General features: G+C 45.9%; 1 protein-coding gene across 8 annotated transcripts in view; it reads left to right on the forward strand.

The window, feature by feature from the left end:
- LOC126868826 (cell adhesion molecule Dscam2-like) overlaps positions 1 to 16,771 on the forward strand; it is a 134,367-nt gene that overhangs the window by 57,598 nt on the left and 59,998 nt on the right. For all 8 annotated transcript variants that reach the window (XM_050624735.1, XM_050624730.1, XM_050624737.1 and 5 more), the window contains 2 exons: positions 13,269 to 13,589; positions 15,401 to 15,562. In XM_050624735.1, the coding sequence (XP_050480692.1) occupies positions 13,269 to 13,589; positions 15,401 to 15,562 (483 nt within the window). The remainder of the gene's footprint in view (positions 1 to 13,268; positions 13,590 to 15,400; positions 15,563 to 16,771) is intronic.

The following is a 16,771-nucleotide window of genomic DNA, read 5'->3' on the forward strand; positions in this document are numbered from 1 at the left end:
CTTCTAAATGAAATCTACGCGATGCGCCATCGATCGGAGTCGCGAATCTACGTTTGTGCCGAAGAAAAGGTGAAGCAAGAACGGTGTCGTGTATCCTTGAAAATTATCAGAATCCCGTTTCAGTTTACTTAGTTGGTTGCGTAAGGAACGAGGGAGAAACCCTAGCAGGTTATTAAATTGCGAAATAATTTCTCTTAGTAGTTGAACGATATTGAAAATCTATATCGTCGAACGATTCAAAGAGGACGATCCGAAAGGAGGAGAATGTAACCAATTTGTGGCTAATATCTTCGTATACTATCCTTTGGCGGCTGAGGTAGAATCTGCCAAACGAGAACGGTAACAACAATAACGGTGTCGCTAATAGGCGAATATTTTCGTTAACGCGAAACTAGAGGCCTACCGTGGCACGCGAACTCTTGCAAAATAGGAGTAATTAAAAAGGCAGCAATTAATCGGGGAAAGGCGAAACACACGAATAATTTGTAGGAATAGCGAGGCCCGTCGGAACTATTAACGCCGTGGAACTTTTGTCTCGGCCGGAACTTTTAAATGCCGCGCACTAAACGAGGCGTGTGCGCCCCGCGAATGGAGTTTCGAGTTAAATTGCCATAAATAAACGTCTTGGCTCTGGCTATGTTCACACTGGCGAATTAAGTGACGCGATACGTTGGAGAAAGAGAGAACTAGGATGGAAACGGGAGACGCGGGGCAAAGGAGAAAAATCGCAGACAAAAGGTATAAAAGAATCGAGGCTATACCGCGTAAGCGCCCAACGTCCAGGCCCCTCCCCGCGTAATTCGTCCATCCAGTCCGCTCCCTTTAATTATATTCGGAGCAATTAACGATGGATAGCGCATAATGAACAATATCTGCGGCCAGACCGTATTTACGGGGTAACGGCGTGACGGCGTGACGGTCGTACTTTGTATGCGTGCCATATTTTATCCGACAATTGAAAATAATTTACGCTTTACGCGGCACTGTGCAGCTTGTAATTAGAATGCGAAATGAGACGGAATGCGCGAATGGGCGGGACGGCGCGAGGACAAAACTGCCTAAAATGCGGGAAGTTCGCCAACGCGATTCGTCCTGGTCGAAATTAGAATGACGTTTTAGTGCGTCGCGCAAATTGCAGCATTCGAGAAACACGAGCACGTTCACGACTATTCGCTTTATCCAGGTTTTATTGGGTCGTTTTAAATGTTACCGGTACTATCATTCAGTTGAATCATTCATGTTGAAAAAAGTGAATATCACCCCTTTTTAAATAACCGCTAGGGTGTGAGATATGTTTCAACAAATTGAACGAGGACCACATATTTTACGTGCACGCGAACCTTCGAATAACAATATTGCCACATGCATACGATGTTGTACACGACAGTCAATATGTCATTATGCACTACAAACACATTATCTCTATAATACCACGAGCTTTATATGACCTTCAGTACCAATAACACTATCTCGACGACCTCTGTCTGATTTTCAATGACCTCTAGTGCCACTGTCACGATCTCCATAATTCTCCATGATGTTTAATTAGCGATGGTTCACTATTTTCATTGTCTCTTGCCTGCTAATAATTTTGTACGAGTCTTATGACAAAAATTCCAGGGAAAACTGTTTCATTTCATATCGTTTGTAATATTTTTGCAGAATAAATTGTTAAATTTGCATTAGGTTGAATCTTTTTGAAATTTTTCGAAATCCCTTGATAGAATTTCCAAGACAATGTACTGTTAAAGTCTCGTCGATGGAAGCCGTAACTGCAATTTCGCGCTGGAGAATTCAGCTGCGTGACTAGTCGGTTCAATTCTTTCATTGATAAAAGAGACTGAACAGTCCAACCTAATCCACGCAGTCTACGAACACCGAATCCAGCTCTCTCTTTTCTTTCGTGTTCAAACGAACTTCATCTTTGAATGAGGTTCCCACATTAAAAAAGCCCGAGAAAGTTCTGCGTGTCGGTGAAACGTGCGTTTCATTCGCTACAGCGACACATTAAGCGGAGAAATTAGTCGTAGTTTAACTTGGCGGCGTGAACAGGGCATGGACAATGACCCTTATAATACGCTTCTACATTTCTTCGCCAGACAGACACGACAGAGGATGAAAAAGCGTCACGACGAAAGTGCAACAATTATTTACACTCGTTCCTGTTTCTTCTACGGTCATTTTGCTCATTTCCCTGTTATTCTTCATCAACTTGGTCGAAACGATTGTTTTATATACACTCTTTCGCGCTAAACCGCAATTTTACTTTGTCCCGTGACTAAGTAGAGATTTGTTTGGGGATCGCCATAACCCTCGGCTACACCTTTGTCTGTACACCGTCCCTTGGTGGACCACCCTTTGTCTCTCTTCTGTATATTTCGTGCAGTACCCTTTAATACGTCAAGAGGCGTACTGTTTCGTCGTCTACACCTTTGGCGAGACTGGCTTCTCTTGGTCGCGATCGATATTCCATTGTATCGGAGCACTGAAGTATCCTGAAGAGTTTCACTGGCTCGTAACGACATCGGTGCTATTATGCTAATTCAGCGTGTCGCTGGAGTGCGGATGCTGGTGAGTGATAAGCTACGAACACCTGGCTGGTAAAAGAAGAGGATGTAGCATCACACATAGAGATTCGTCGTTGTCGTTGTTGTTGTTGTGGTTGTATCGCATCGGCCGGAATCGCGCTTGCCGTGCTCGTTTGCTGCTGGGGAAAAAAGCTCGCGTGGCAATCGCGACATTCGTGATTAATTTCCCATTCCAAAATAGGACGCGAAGCGACGACGACGCAGGTGTCTGGTTAATTCTTTTGTTTCTCGAGTCGAGCCCGCGATCGATGCATCTGAATTGTATGGCCAAGCTCCATAGCGATTTATAGCTGATTTATCGTCGTATTTATTGACATCGTTCCATCGACGCCAGCCGTGAACGAAAAAGAAATTATTGACTGCGACCGAAGAATTATTGCTATCCAATATCGTGTACACCACTTCTTCTGCTCTTCTTTCATTTTTTATTTTCTTTTTCTTCTGTTATTTTACTCGACTTGTTCTTTCTACGGTGTACAACTAGGTTTCGTAGATCAGCAAATACTTGCCATATGTTTTGACCTTGACTCGATCGTTCGATTATCAGACGATGTTCGACAGCTCGACAGAGATATTTCTTAAGCAGTGGGGGGTGGCGGCAGGCTAGCGAAGCATTAATCGCAGAGACTAACCCAGCTAAGAACCGGATTAAGAAAGTTACTCCGGCAGTGGAGGAACTTGGCCAGCCACTATCTGCTGCTAAGCAGTTTACGGTGCAGCTGTCCCACGATGTCGTCAAACGCTTTCTTCGTTGGTGCACGACCGACCTCCTTTTTTTTTTTTGTTCGCCTCTCAAGATGTTCTTTTTCTCTGGAACTGAGAATCGTAAGAAGGGCTCAATCGTATTACCTTGCCGCGAGCCCATTTCCTGTTCACTGTTTCAATTATCCGGTAGCTTGGCTAATTGCATTTTGCGCTTCATTTTCTGTCCCACGCCAATCGATTCTTCTTATTCGCCCTTTTTCCGCTACCTCGTCTCGATCCCGTTTTTAGACGTTTCTATGTTTGATACGCGAGACGTACAAGGTTGTCTCTATTTAAATAAAGTCGCAATTAAACAAACTCCAAAGAGATCGTTGTACCGATGAAACGAAGTTATCGTCGATAATTCTTTGTTCGAACGATCCGCGTATCCTCTTCACGTTGCCAATTAACGAGTTAACGTCATGCCATCAAGCTCGATGAAAAATTAGTTTTCTCGTAACGATGTTAGATAGTAATTGTTCTATTCGCGAAAGAAGTAGAAAATTGGTTTGGTTGTCAGCGCGATAGAACCATCCGAAATAGCCAATTGCGCTCCGTAGTGCTCGTTGAAAAATCGCCAGACCAGAATTTTAGACGATGTAAAATATTCAACCAATTAAAAATTACCCACTCGCGATGTGGAACACGTTTTCATCTAATAAAAATGACTCCATCTAATAGGAAGCAAGCGTCGTTATAATCGTATACTCGTCGAGTACAAGAGCACATTTCCAGAGTCGATGGCAATTCAATTTCGCGAGGATCCACAATGAGTTCGAATTAACGTGTACCAATGGTATCTTCATCTGCTATCGTATTACGTTCTTGACAAACGACAAAGGAAGCACGAGAAACGTGGAAAAAAGCGGAACGAAGAGAGCAAATGGCAATTCGTGCAGACGACGGAAATATAACGTGAATAACTGACGATCCGACAAGCTCTTGGTAAGCTGCTTATGGTAACGATTGGGTCAACGCATTGGGCTCGGTCGCAGATGCGATGGGGAACGCGTTAAGAAATACGTGCAGCCGCACGTAAGATTTCCGACTTTCACCCTCTATTAAGATTCATTTACAGGTGAGTTTCGCGATATTAAGAATCGGCGAATCGATTGCAGACGATAATACGTCGGAACGCTTGATTCCCCCGTACCATCGTTCGATGGCACGTACATACGAGAACGCACACGATCACGAAGAGCATAGAGGAAGGTAGAAGGCATGGATCCATGGCATTGTCAGCCATTCCAGACTCCAGGGATTAACTCGCCCAGGAATGCATTCCTCCTTTCTCTTTCTCTCCCTCGCGCGCTTTGTCCATCCTTCTCTGTCCTTCGAATATCCATCTTCGTCCCTCTTCCTCTTCTGTCCCCCGTCCGTCTTGCCGTACTTTCCCTCCTTCTCTTTCGCATTCATTCACCTTTCTGCTGATTTTCTCGCCTCGTTCTTCTCCGTGATAGGGTGAAGCACTCGCAGTCATTTTCTCCATTTTGCGATTCGATTTCCGTCGATATTGCTCCCGTCTCGCTAGATTCTTCCATTCGGTCGGATGAAGACGCTACCGAGGGAAATATATTCATTCGCGTCGTGAAGAAAGAGACAGAGAAACAGGGAGTGACGAGCGGCAGGAAGAGGGACCAGAGAGCAGACGAGAGGGAATCGGAGAAAGAAGAAAGGAAATCGAACGGTTGGAAGAGATAAGGGGGAGAAAGAGAGGAAGAAAGGAAAGAAGGCCAGACGAGGTATAAGGATCTTCGTGACGCGACCAACTAATTTCATCGTCGATGCCGGCTGATTTCCCTTCCTTTCCTTTCCTCTTCCGTTCGCCCAACCCGTTCTCGACCAACATGCTCTATGGTGCGTGCATAATGTGTCAACCTATGTGCTCGAAGATCAGACTATCGACGTTGTTCAAAGTGAGGCGGTAAGGTGTCGACACGGTACATAATGCGATAGATCGTCACGGATAAAAAGAGAGATAGTCGAACGACGGGGAAGTTATGTGCCGTCACAAGCCAGGCAACCGATTCATAGTAGCGTCTCGCGTGTCGAAAGTCTGCCGCGTGACTGTCACGCGTCAGCATTTTCCATCGATCGTTCCTGTTTTCCTATTTCGCGATTTTGCCAGACCGATAGGCATATAGCTCTGGGAAATTCAAGAGTCGAAAGTAAGCGAACAGGATTTCCTGTGGATTATGTGGTTTCACAGATTTCGTTAACGTCTGGCGAAACCTTGATTTACGAGCCAAGCTAGTTTGCGAATTTCGCGAAAACTCAACGAGCTTGCCTTGTTCTCTCAACACGAAAGCAACTTGGCAACCTTATTTACAATTTAAAATTTTCTGGGAACGGACAAGTTGCAAATCCTACGGACGCATGCACGAGAGACACGCCCATGCCTGTGCATCGCCAGACGGTCTAACCGAATTAAAAAGGCAAGGTAGAAGAGATTCACGGGAGAACGATAGAGGGAAGAAAGTCAGCCGGCCGCGTTTGTGCCTCTAAATCACTCATTCCACCGGCCAACCGTTGACACGGAATTTCCCGGTTAAAAAGTCTGCCGGCGACAAAGTGATCTATCGTCCAATTTGCCCCATAATTCGAGGATGTATCTCGTCCGACGGCGTTGTCGCGTTCCTTCCGTGAATAGAACGCGATCCGTCGACGAGATTGAAACGAAATCTAGCATTTCGAAGTCGATGGCTTCGTCACGGATTGATCCGTCTCACAGCTTTATCTGGTCGTCGATTACACGCGCGCCTCTATGTGGGTGACGAGCGTGTATATGTAACCTGTCCAGTAGTGTGCACGTTCGCACGCATTCACCTATACTGGCACGTGGCACAGCCACGATCGTACTATTTGCCGATGTATGCGTACGAAGGCACGAGCGCGTGTATACGTGGCTGCTACGGAGAAACCAATCGGACTGCGCAATGCAGCGAAGTCACGGCGTGATTGGTACGGTATTGTGCGCCATAACCAACGGTGAAATTAACCATGATCCAGATCAAACGATCCTAACGGTGTGCGCGTGCCGGGAAAATCCTAGCCGCCTCTCGTATCGCGCCACTGCATTGCAGCTAACTTCGGTCATCGCGTATGCGAAATATATTCGTATTTATGTAGGCGCTTAAGTCGGATTAAGGCAAGCCGAACGCAAGGATAATCGCGATCCGCGCTATCGATCCGACGCGACGAGGACTCGCGTTGTGTTCGAAGCTGGCGCCAATTAACGAAAGGGAATAGGATGATCGAAACTCGGGTCGGGTTCGTTAAAATCTTGACCGATTAAGCTACAACGCTTCGATTCTTCGTATAGCGTCTTGGAAAGGATTTCACGATAACTCGATGAAAGAAGACGCGGTTATTGTTTTAAATTCACTTTACTCGCAAAGAGAGACGGAGCAATTCGAGATACGACGATATAAAATTCAGTTACGTCGAAACTTGATCCAAACGGAGAGTAATTGGAGATCGCAAAGCTTGCCACCGACACTCGTTAGATCCGCTACTACACCGTATACGTTTTCGGGGCTTTTGAACTTGGAGTGTTTGTAAGTAACAGCGGATGAAGTCGAAGTAACCGGCGTTAAAGCAGCGTCCGCTGTCGTCGAAATTCAAGTTCGAGAATTCGACCGCATGGCGTTCAACCATTCTCGTTGAAAGTCGATCCCGAAACCCGATGGTTCGGATCTACCATTCGACTCGAGTCGTACTTCGAGATGGTACTTTGAGATGGTCTTAAATTACACCTGACTGCGAGCTTCGGTCTAATTACAATTAAACCTCTTCGATGTTGCTACGAACCGGAAGGTTTAACGACAGTAGACGAACTCTGGATTTCCTCGATTTTCAGGCGGATTCTCACAAGGAAAGTCTAACGATTCATCTTCTTTCTTCCGGTCGAATGCGATCCTCTTACGCGATTCTCTTACGCGATTCTCCTACGCGATTCTTCGATTAAGAACTAACAGTCACGGTTGACCGAACTACATCGCGTCGGTTAATTCGTCAGCGACGCGCGAGTTCCGTGCTCCGGATGATAATGCCGGTCCACTGCAGCGTGACAGCGCTCTGTAATTAATCAGAAAGTGCAACGCGAGAATACAGGGCTGGTCCCGGCGTAACAGTCGCTGGAACGGGCGCAACGTTTGCACAGTTGATGCGCGCGTACGTGCAGCGGCTCCGTGTGACGCGCATACTCGCGACAAGAGCAACCGGATGCGTGTTGGTGGAACGCGGCGGAAAAGACAGGGGTGAATGTAGAGGAGAGTGTATAAATGCGACATAAATGGCGCCGCGCCGGTGCATAATTGTAGACCGGCACAGGTGTATCGCGTTGCTAGAACTGGTAGAAGCTGCGTAACCGTTACTCGGTCACATGTGCGTAATGGAATGCATCTGGGTGGAGAGCGTGAAGAGCATGGAGAGTGACTCGATGGGGCGGTTGCGTGTACAAGCCCCCGCGCATCAAAGGATTTTTTTGTTCACGGTATTCGGCTCGTCGATATTACCCTCTAACATTCTCTCCTTTCAACGAGACACAGGATCAGAAATGTTCCTCCGGTATTTATTTGGATGGAACGCACCGGTGACCCAAATATTTGGCGAACAGTTTCCCGGAAAATGTCGTGACTTCCGTTTCGTTTCACTCGAATGTCTGGGATATCTCGGCTAACTTTATGTTGCAGAGTGTTTGCGTTGGTTGGAAATTTGTTTAAAAAGTTGTGTTTTTTCCTCTTTTCTTTTTCTAGGTATCGCGTGGGAAGTGGAAAATGTTTTTTGCTTCGAAAACGATGCTCCCTTTTCTTTTCCGCTTTTTTCCCCTCCTTTTTCGCGCAGAGTACAAAACAGTTAAAGAACTCCAATATCCGCTTAACATTCCACGCGATCCAGAAACATTTTCGTTGCAAACAGATATTCCCCGGCCCGAAAACACAGGAAGCGTTTTAACCGACGAAATCACCAAGAACACAGCGCGCATGATGAAGTGGGAGCGTATCAAGTAGCGCGAGCGTATAACATGTGCGACAGCGTCAAAAGCAGGACTCTCTAAGGAGAATAAGAGAGTCAACGGTGCGAGCGTGCCGTGAAACTACGTCGATGTATAAACGATACGACGAATGCTTTGCAACCGTTGAATTCACGAAATGCGAATTAACGGCATGGACGTCGACCCGGCAGCCGTACGAGGAGCTTACACGACAGCACCAGAGATTTCACAATATTTGGAATTTTCCGAGACACTCTGTAAATGCCAGGCAAATATACAGCGGCAAATAGTTGCGTCACAACGTGGAAAAGAGAGATAGCAGCTCGTAATTGCGGCAAGCACATTGTCGGCGTATAATTGTCTCTGGCAATGTAGTTATCCGACGATTACGGAATACCGGAAGTGACTCGTGCAAACGCATCGAGTTTCACCGCCTCCTCTCGTTACGCAATTATCGACTGACGTAGAAAAGAAAAAGAAAAGAAGAAAATAGAGCGGCTCTCTCGTTATCCGAGATTGTCTCGAGCAAATTCTAAAGAAGCGGAAAAGGAGGCATGCAAACGATCCACGTGGTCGACAGGCGAAAGTTCGTTCTAAATCGCGTCTGAATATTCCCTCGCATAACCGAAATTAACCTTGTCGCCCGAGGCAGAGCAACTGCAAACAAGTTTTAGAGCCGAATTTCACCATGATTAATTAAGCCGCGTTCAATCCTGTTCCGCGAAGCCACGTATTATACGTGCCGTTATGCGCGTGGCAGCAGATGCTCATCGGCCGATGCGATGGCTGAATTTCATACCTCTCGGCAACGCGTCTTGCTTTGCAATGTTTAAACGAGCATCTTATCGAACGTTCAGAAACTCCTGGTATACCTTCGAAAGTCGTTTACTCGTGACTCTTTGTATTCCATGCGTGTAACTTGAAAAAGAAAATGGACCATTATTGTCCGCGTTTCAAATCCAGCGTCACGAGACCAATTACCATTCTGTTCGTTAAATTTCACAGTTGACCCAACCGATAGATACCGTAAACGTACGATAGCCGTAGGATAGTGGGCATTCGGACTGCTCAGAACGAGGAAATGAAAAGGGGTCGAAACCTCTATCGAGCTTCGATGTACATGGAATCGGAATTCGTGTGGTGTAATATAAGGGCTAGTTGGTCAAACGCGTACATCGAAATATATGGCGCGAACTTTCAGACTGCGTCTTTGTCGACCGGTTGTACAGAAAGGAAAGAAATTATGGAGAGTATATTTCTCACGCTACCGATTCGACCGTCTACGCTTCACCTCGCCGATAGTTTCACGCGTATCGCGTTCCTTTAGCTTCGCACACGTAGTCATACTAGTCTACCGAACAGTGCATTCTTCCTCGTTGTGCGTCGACGAGTGGAGTGGTATAAAAAAAAAAAAAAAAAAAAAAAGAATGAGAGGAAAGAAGAAAGGATGGAAGAAAGGATGCTACATCTATGAGAACATCTATGAGAGCCGAGCGTTCGCGCATTGTACGCGTCCGCGTGGAAAGATAAAAACGCGATGTCGCGGAATTACTCGCGTACGATTTATCGCTTCCTGTTTTCACTGTTTGCCACCCTATGATTATTTGGACACCGCGTTAACATTCGATGCCTGGTTTCGTGCTGCACGTGAGCCCAACATAGGGGACTTGAGTACCAATTCCCCTTAATGAGGTATATCATCGAATATAGGGTCACGTTTTTCTCCGGTTCGTCTCATGTAACTGCGCGTAACACGTGTACGCGCGTGCTCGAGAGTACATCGCTCGTAACGAGATTGAACGCGTTTAACTGAAAATTGCACAAGGGGATTTCAAGTGACGGCTACAAATATGGGCGAGCTGTGGACGGTGACCGTGTCACGAATGCCGGGGGCAAATATGTGACGCTTCTAAATAAAATGAAGAAGGAAAATGGCTAGGAAAATTGACAAAAAAGCGCGTTTCACGAGTGAACATTCTGATGAACTTCACGAGTGATTACGAAGTTTATGGGGAAAAATCGCGGAAATTTATACGGCAACGAACCTCGTTTCTTTTATTTTGTTGTATTTATATTCTCGATTCGCGTGTTTAGATTTTCAATCTTTTATTCAACGTTTCTGTTTTATTTCGTTGGTTTATTTATGCTGGTTTGTAGAACGGTGACTAAAGACGGATCGTTAGATCGCGTAACGGAGACGCGTTAACAGGGTTACTTATGGAAATGCGGTGTTACTGAATTGATCAACTCTTTGTAGAATTACGCGATTCCAATCGCTAATTGGATCCGACGTTCACGTTGCTTTTGTTCGTCTCGCATCGAGAGATTGAAACGCTGCGACAATAAGCGGATACGGTCGAATGCGCAAATAATTTCGATCAATGGTCATTCGTTCTACCGTCTTCCTTTCTGCGGTATGACGATTTCTCGGTTATGACGACTTTCTTTAATCCTACTACTCGGTCGGAAAGAAGAATCGTTCCAATAAGCTTCAATTAATTAGAGTAACGAGCGTTAAACAAACCAGAACAGTTTCCAAGTTTTATATTCCGAGGGCGAAAAATATCTAACGATATCCTGGCCAAAAGCGTGAAACGCGACTGTAGTATCAAAGAGTCTTTATTTCATCCACGATTCGTAATGATAAAGCGCGGACAGGAAATCAGAGGAAGCTACTGGTTATCGAGTTAGACGGAATCTCTATCGAATTTGCTCGTAAACAAGAAGAACGAGGACAATTTTCCTTCACAGCGGGCATAGTTCCCCTTAATAACCGTTTTGCCTTCGCTGTCACCGACAAACTGCTTTATACGCGTATTAATTTAACCTTATTTTCCATCGCTGTCGTTCGACGAGCGCGCGAGCGAGTTTGCTTGCCCCTTGCTTGAAAGGAAGAACGCCCCTGGGAGCAGCAGATGTACCGATGCACACGATACGTGTGCACTCTGTACTCCGAATATACTATATATCCATACGTGTGAGGATGAATGTAGTATGTATACGCATCCATGGGAAGCAGCGAGTTGGCTCATGTATAAATGCGAGCTAGATGGCAGGGTTGCATAGCTGTAAACCAGCGGCGCAGGTGCACCGCGCGCTCGTACAGGGCAGGAAGCGCCGAATATAAACGTCTTCACGGCACATATACGCTTTCACGAATTGGATGGACGCGCGCGCGATGTAGCGATGTGTATAGAGCTCGTGGCGATGAACCTTTAACTGTTTCATAGTTTCACGTAGCTATCGAAATTCTGCTTATCAAATCGCCGCCCCTACGTAATACATCGGTTCCCTCGTATGGTTTTCATGTACGCATTGTCTATGCGCTTGGTCGCGATCCGATCGCTGAAAAACATTGTCGTGAAATTTCGAGGACATTAGCCACGTCGGTGATACTCTATCAGATTTGCCTGGTAGAACAGATATAGGGGAGAAACCCGCTGATAGAGAGGCAGGGGTTGTGGAAAGGAAACGCTCTGGGAGGAAATGATACGAACCGAGGGAGTGGGAGAGTGGTAAATGTTGCAATCGGAACACGGTGTGGAGAAAGGCGACGTTTCGCGCGCCATTCGGCGAATGTGGATGAGCGTACGTGAGCGTTTTATCGTCGGCGGGAAGTTGGTTCGGTTATCATTATTTGAATACAGTGAATGCCGACGGTGGTTTCATTATTTTTTTTCTTTTCAACGCTCGACGAGAAACGCGCGCGACAAATCGAATAACGTTTCGAGTAACATTTTCTACAAAGCAATCGCATTTTGTTTCAAAGGATTGAAACGTTTTCGTGCTTAAAAAACGAATTGAACGCTGTATAAATCTTTGAAATTGCTAGGACATATTTCCTATTATACATTTTTCACGCTTGAGCGATGAACTCGCCGCATTCCCGGCGATGAATGCAAATGATTTCGCGCGCAGACCGTAATAACTGACAAGACGGAGATCGAATATGATTGATCCCGCTGTTACTGCTGCATACTTGGTGCAGCTACTCTGCTGCTCCTTCGATGCTTCGCAACAAAACGGAAGTTTCTCGGCGTTTACCGGATATACGCGTCCATACATAGCTATATAAGTGTGTGCATTTTGCAATATAAACCGCTTACCGCAGATGCGCGGAGGGAATATCGAAGAAGTTGCAAAGCGACCGTTCGTTCGATCTTACCTACGAGGCCAAGAGAATATTGGGAAACCAATTGTTTCTTTATCCGGTCGAATATCCTTATTGATTCGATTCATCTTCGGATGAATTATTCGTTTAGAGAAAAATATCCTCCTTTCCGTCCAATGTACTTCTCCAGTATTTTATCCAGACACGTCGCTACCGAGATTAGTTTCGAGCGTTTAACGATTGATCACCTTTCGATTGGCTTGTTTCTATTTCCGAAATGGATTGTCCATATCAATTCGTCGTAAAATTATACGAAACGAGGAACGAGACCGCTAAATCATAGTGTTCTTTGTTTCATTGCATTCGTATCTAGATGAAAGTTTCGCCGTAAATAATTAATTACGGTAGTTCATCGTGTCAAAGCAGATACGTACTTTCAGCACAGTACCGAGTTGTGTCTGCTTTTGAGAGTTTAAATCTGATATCTCCCCTAGGACGTATAAAAAGTTTCCCCCTTCTTGCGTAATGGCGGCCAGAATACCTTTCCTGCGTGTAATTACGCGAATACGTACGCAAGTTTCTACACTTTACTCGACAACGCCAACAGTTCATTGTTCTTATTCACGTTACACTTCGATCGATATCTACTCATAAATGTCGTTCGCAAACCGACCACATACCTGACCTTCCAGCTAATACAATTTCACAGAAATTAACGCTACAATCTCGGTCAAGTTCCATTAACGTCTTCCCAAAAGCCTTCTCGATTTTCCGCGTGTCCGAACGTCGATCCTTCTAAACGGAACATGCCGCGCGATCCATGTTACAGGACGGGGTGTGGTGCTGGACAGTCAGGGTCCAGTGTTGATCTCGGAGCCACGCTCGTCGGTCGAATTCTCGAACGAGACCGGGGCTATGATCCATTGTTCGGCCCAGGGCAGTCCCTTGCCAAGGATTGATTGGCTTATGGGGGACGAGTCACCGGTCCTCCCTATACCTCACATCCGTGAGATGCTGGTGAATGGTTCAATGTATTTTTTGCCATTCAGTGCGGAGACCTACCGACACGACGTCCACGCGGCTGTCTACAGATGTCAAGCCTCGAACAGCGTCGGCAGGGTGTTGGGCCGTGAAATCACGGTAAAGGCCGGTGAGTACCTTTATTTCTTCGCTTCCAACCGATTGCTTTCCCCTTCCGGTCCGGAAGCTAGACTTTTTCCTTTCCATTCTCCATCATCTTTCACTTTCATCTACATCGTTCTCGCAAAATTGCCAGATGGTTTTATCACAATGTGTTATTGATTCTCCATTCCTTTTTATTATTTCCTTTCCCTTCCATAGAAATTCCCTCCCTATTCTCTTCTACCTTAATCTGTCACTTTCATCTGCATGGTTCTTAAAAAATTGCTCGATAATTTTCTCCCAATGTATCATCGACTCTGTTTTCTTTCCTGTTATTTCTTTTCCGTCCCATAGCAATTTCGTGCATCTTGTGTATCTTTAAAATGGCCAGTCGCGCAACGATAACGAGAGCGCTATATTTCGCGATATCTCGCGGCAAGTGGAGAGCTCCTTGCAAAGAAGTGTACAGAATCGTTCGGACAAAGAGTGCTTCTCGGACGCTGAAACGGAACACGCGACAGCAGTAATCTGGCAAAAAATTGCCGGGGAACGTTCCCGGAGTGTCGTGGCTCGCAATTACGCCATGAACACGGCGTAGCTGTAGCAACGTCCGCGCTCTCCATCTGCTAACTTAACGTCACGTTCCGTTGGTATCGGGTGGCGGGCATTTAATGCCTCGACTTCGCGATTTGGTATTTCTCTTTCTTTTTTACATTTCGCCTAACACTTTCGTGACGCTTTTAGCTAGGCGCGCTGCGAGATTTTTCGTTATCGGATACCGCGATGTCTCCGGTAGTCCGCTATTTCTCTCGCCGCTCGTATACGTAATCGGTCGTTCTACAGGATGACGTTCTAAACCACGAGCCGCGGGTAAAAATGGGAGAATGATCGCGGCTTGAGAGAGCCGCGCCAACTACATTTATCGCTGCTTCGCTGCTTCATCCTCCAGCTCGCGGATGCACTGCATGGAATCCGTGGCCGCTTATGGCTAACAAGCGACACTCACTGCCAAGATCAAGATCCAGCTTTACCTCTCGCACGCTGCCAAGCTTTCACTCGCGTTTTTCTAGCGACCACCGGAAACAGACGAGCGTTTTGTCGGTGTACGTGCTACCGTGTTTCATGTTTGCGTGTGTGCGCGAAAGACGGGGAAACCGACGAAACAACGCAATCCCTGGCGAGCACAAAAGACGAACGAAAGATTTTCGTTGGTTTTTTGCTGGGAATAACAATCGCGTCCAAGCCCTGGCAAGAATCACTTATCGCGCTTAGCGGCTCGTGAATCAACGAAAATTTCTGCAAAGAATCGCCGAGTTGCGTTACGTAGAATAGAAGGGGTGGATTGTGCGCGATAACTGGAGAACTGGATTGAAAACACGAGAAGGAGCCACTAATTACCGAATGCACGGGTCGTAGACAGGTTGAAAAGCGACGTTGTTGGCGAGTAGAATAACGAATCTGTAATAGAAAATGCGTAGTGCCTTATATTATTATTGGAGTTAACGACGAGAGACGGGTCGTTACGGTCTGGAATATCTGGCCATAAGCTGTTGAGCTCTCGAGATTCGCTTTCGTGAATATCGATGTCTGAATAGAATTGCTGAGGTTAAAACAACCCTGACGATAATTGTCGCGGTATAACTAGAGATAAAGTCGAACGAAGATCGAGTAAATTCTCGGAAATTTGCCTAGCTCGATTTTCCTTGGAATATCGACATTATCTCCGCGATTACGTAAACTCGTCCTCTTGTTCCTTCTTCCGTTCCATAGAAGTAACTTTATTTCACGGAACAAACGTGACTAACGATGGAAAACTGATATCGACGCTCTTTCTTTCAGTGGTACGTCAAAAGTACGAAGTCCAAGTGCGAGATGTTTACGTCCTTCCTGGAAATACCGGTGTGCTCAGGTGTGACATACCGACGTTCGTTAAGGAGTACGTGGCAGTCACGTCCTGGGTTCGAGATTCAGCCTATAACATCTTCCCTACGCCGAAAAGCGGTGAGTGATATTGCGATAAATTGAGCTGAGTTCGATAAGGCTGAAACGTGTCGGACGTGTCTCGAGTATCTTAAACTTACTAGCTTACTCGTGATGTTTCCAAACACGGATCTCCCTCGACTAAACTATCGTTCATCGTGATTTCAGCCGTTCAGAAATCCAGCTAACTGTTCCATTACCCTTTCTGAAGAATTTTCATTTTATTTTAGCATCAAAATAGGCGACTAGCGTTTCATTTCTCAGAAACACTAATTTACAAAATTTACCATTTCGTTAATATAATTACAGCGTACGTTTTCAGACAATCGTTTACCATACACGCAACAGTTTTGTTTTCTGTTTTTTCCTTTTTTAATCGTTTCGATTTTAGGATTGGTCGAATTCGATTCGTTAGAACGAACGATGTTCGCCGTCCATTGAGATCGTTCAACGAACTAACTCGCGCATCGTCGATATCGAGAGAACGTGCATGCCAGGAACAAAAGGTTGGATATTTCTCGAACGAAAAACGCGATTTGGTACGCATTCTCGTTACGCATTCGAAAAGAGCCCTTGTCGTATCGTGTACCGATGTCACGTCTCGGTGCACGTGATTGCGAAGTTTTTGACATTTACATTCCCCGCTGCTGAAGAGGCACGTAGAAATGGCGTACCGATAAAAGCGTAGGAGTCTGATAAATTGGAGCCACTTTTTTGCCCGGTTTTTCCCCTCGTTTGTGTACCGCGGCCGAACGCGCGCAGAGCAAAAAAGCCCACGTTACGGCGCGCACACACGCTGATATAAGCTGCTCTGGTCAATATCCGAGTTAATTAGAGTCTGAGGGGACTATTCGAGTATCCACGTATACACATTAACGTGGCCGCCCACTCTTGCACGCCATAAGCCCACGTGAATTGTGGTACTACATATGGGAAAAGGGGGGTCTCGTCGAGCACATGTGCAAGAGTTTATGAGAACGTTGCCAATCAGCAGCAGTGTTAGAAACGACGATGCAAAGCTCACGACGACGTCAACAGCGTTCTCTTTTATTTTTCCGAAATTGTTAATCGAGACGAATTCTCTATAACTCGGCGTTACATTTCCCCGACGGTTGGAAAGCTCTCGGACGAGACCAAGACGGGGAAATTACGCGCGCGGCAAACGAGGCAAGGAGAAGTTCAGCCAACGAAAGAAGAAGCTGTTCGTTTGATCACAAACGAACGTTGATT

This window comes from Bombus huntii, chromosome 8, assembly GCF_024542735.1.
Source record: "Bombus huntii isolate Logan2020A chromosome 8, iyBomHunt1.1, whole genome shotgun sequence".
Classification (NCBI taxonomy): Eukaryota; Metazoa; Arthropoda; class Insecta; order Hymenoptera; family Apidae; genus Bombus; species Bombus huntii.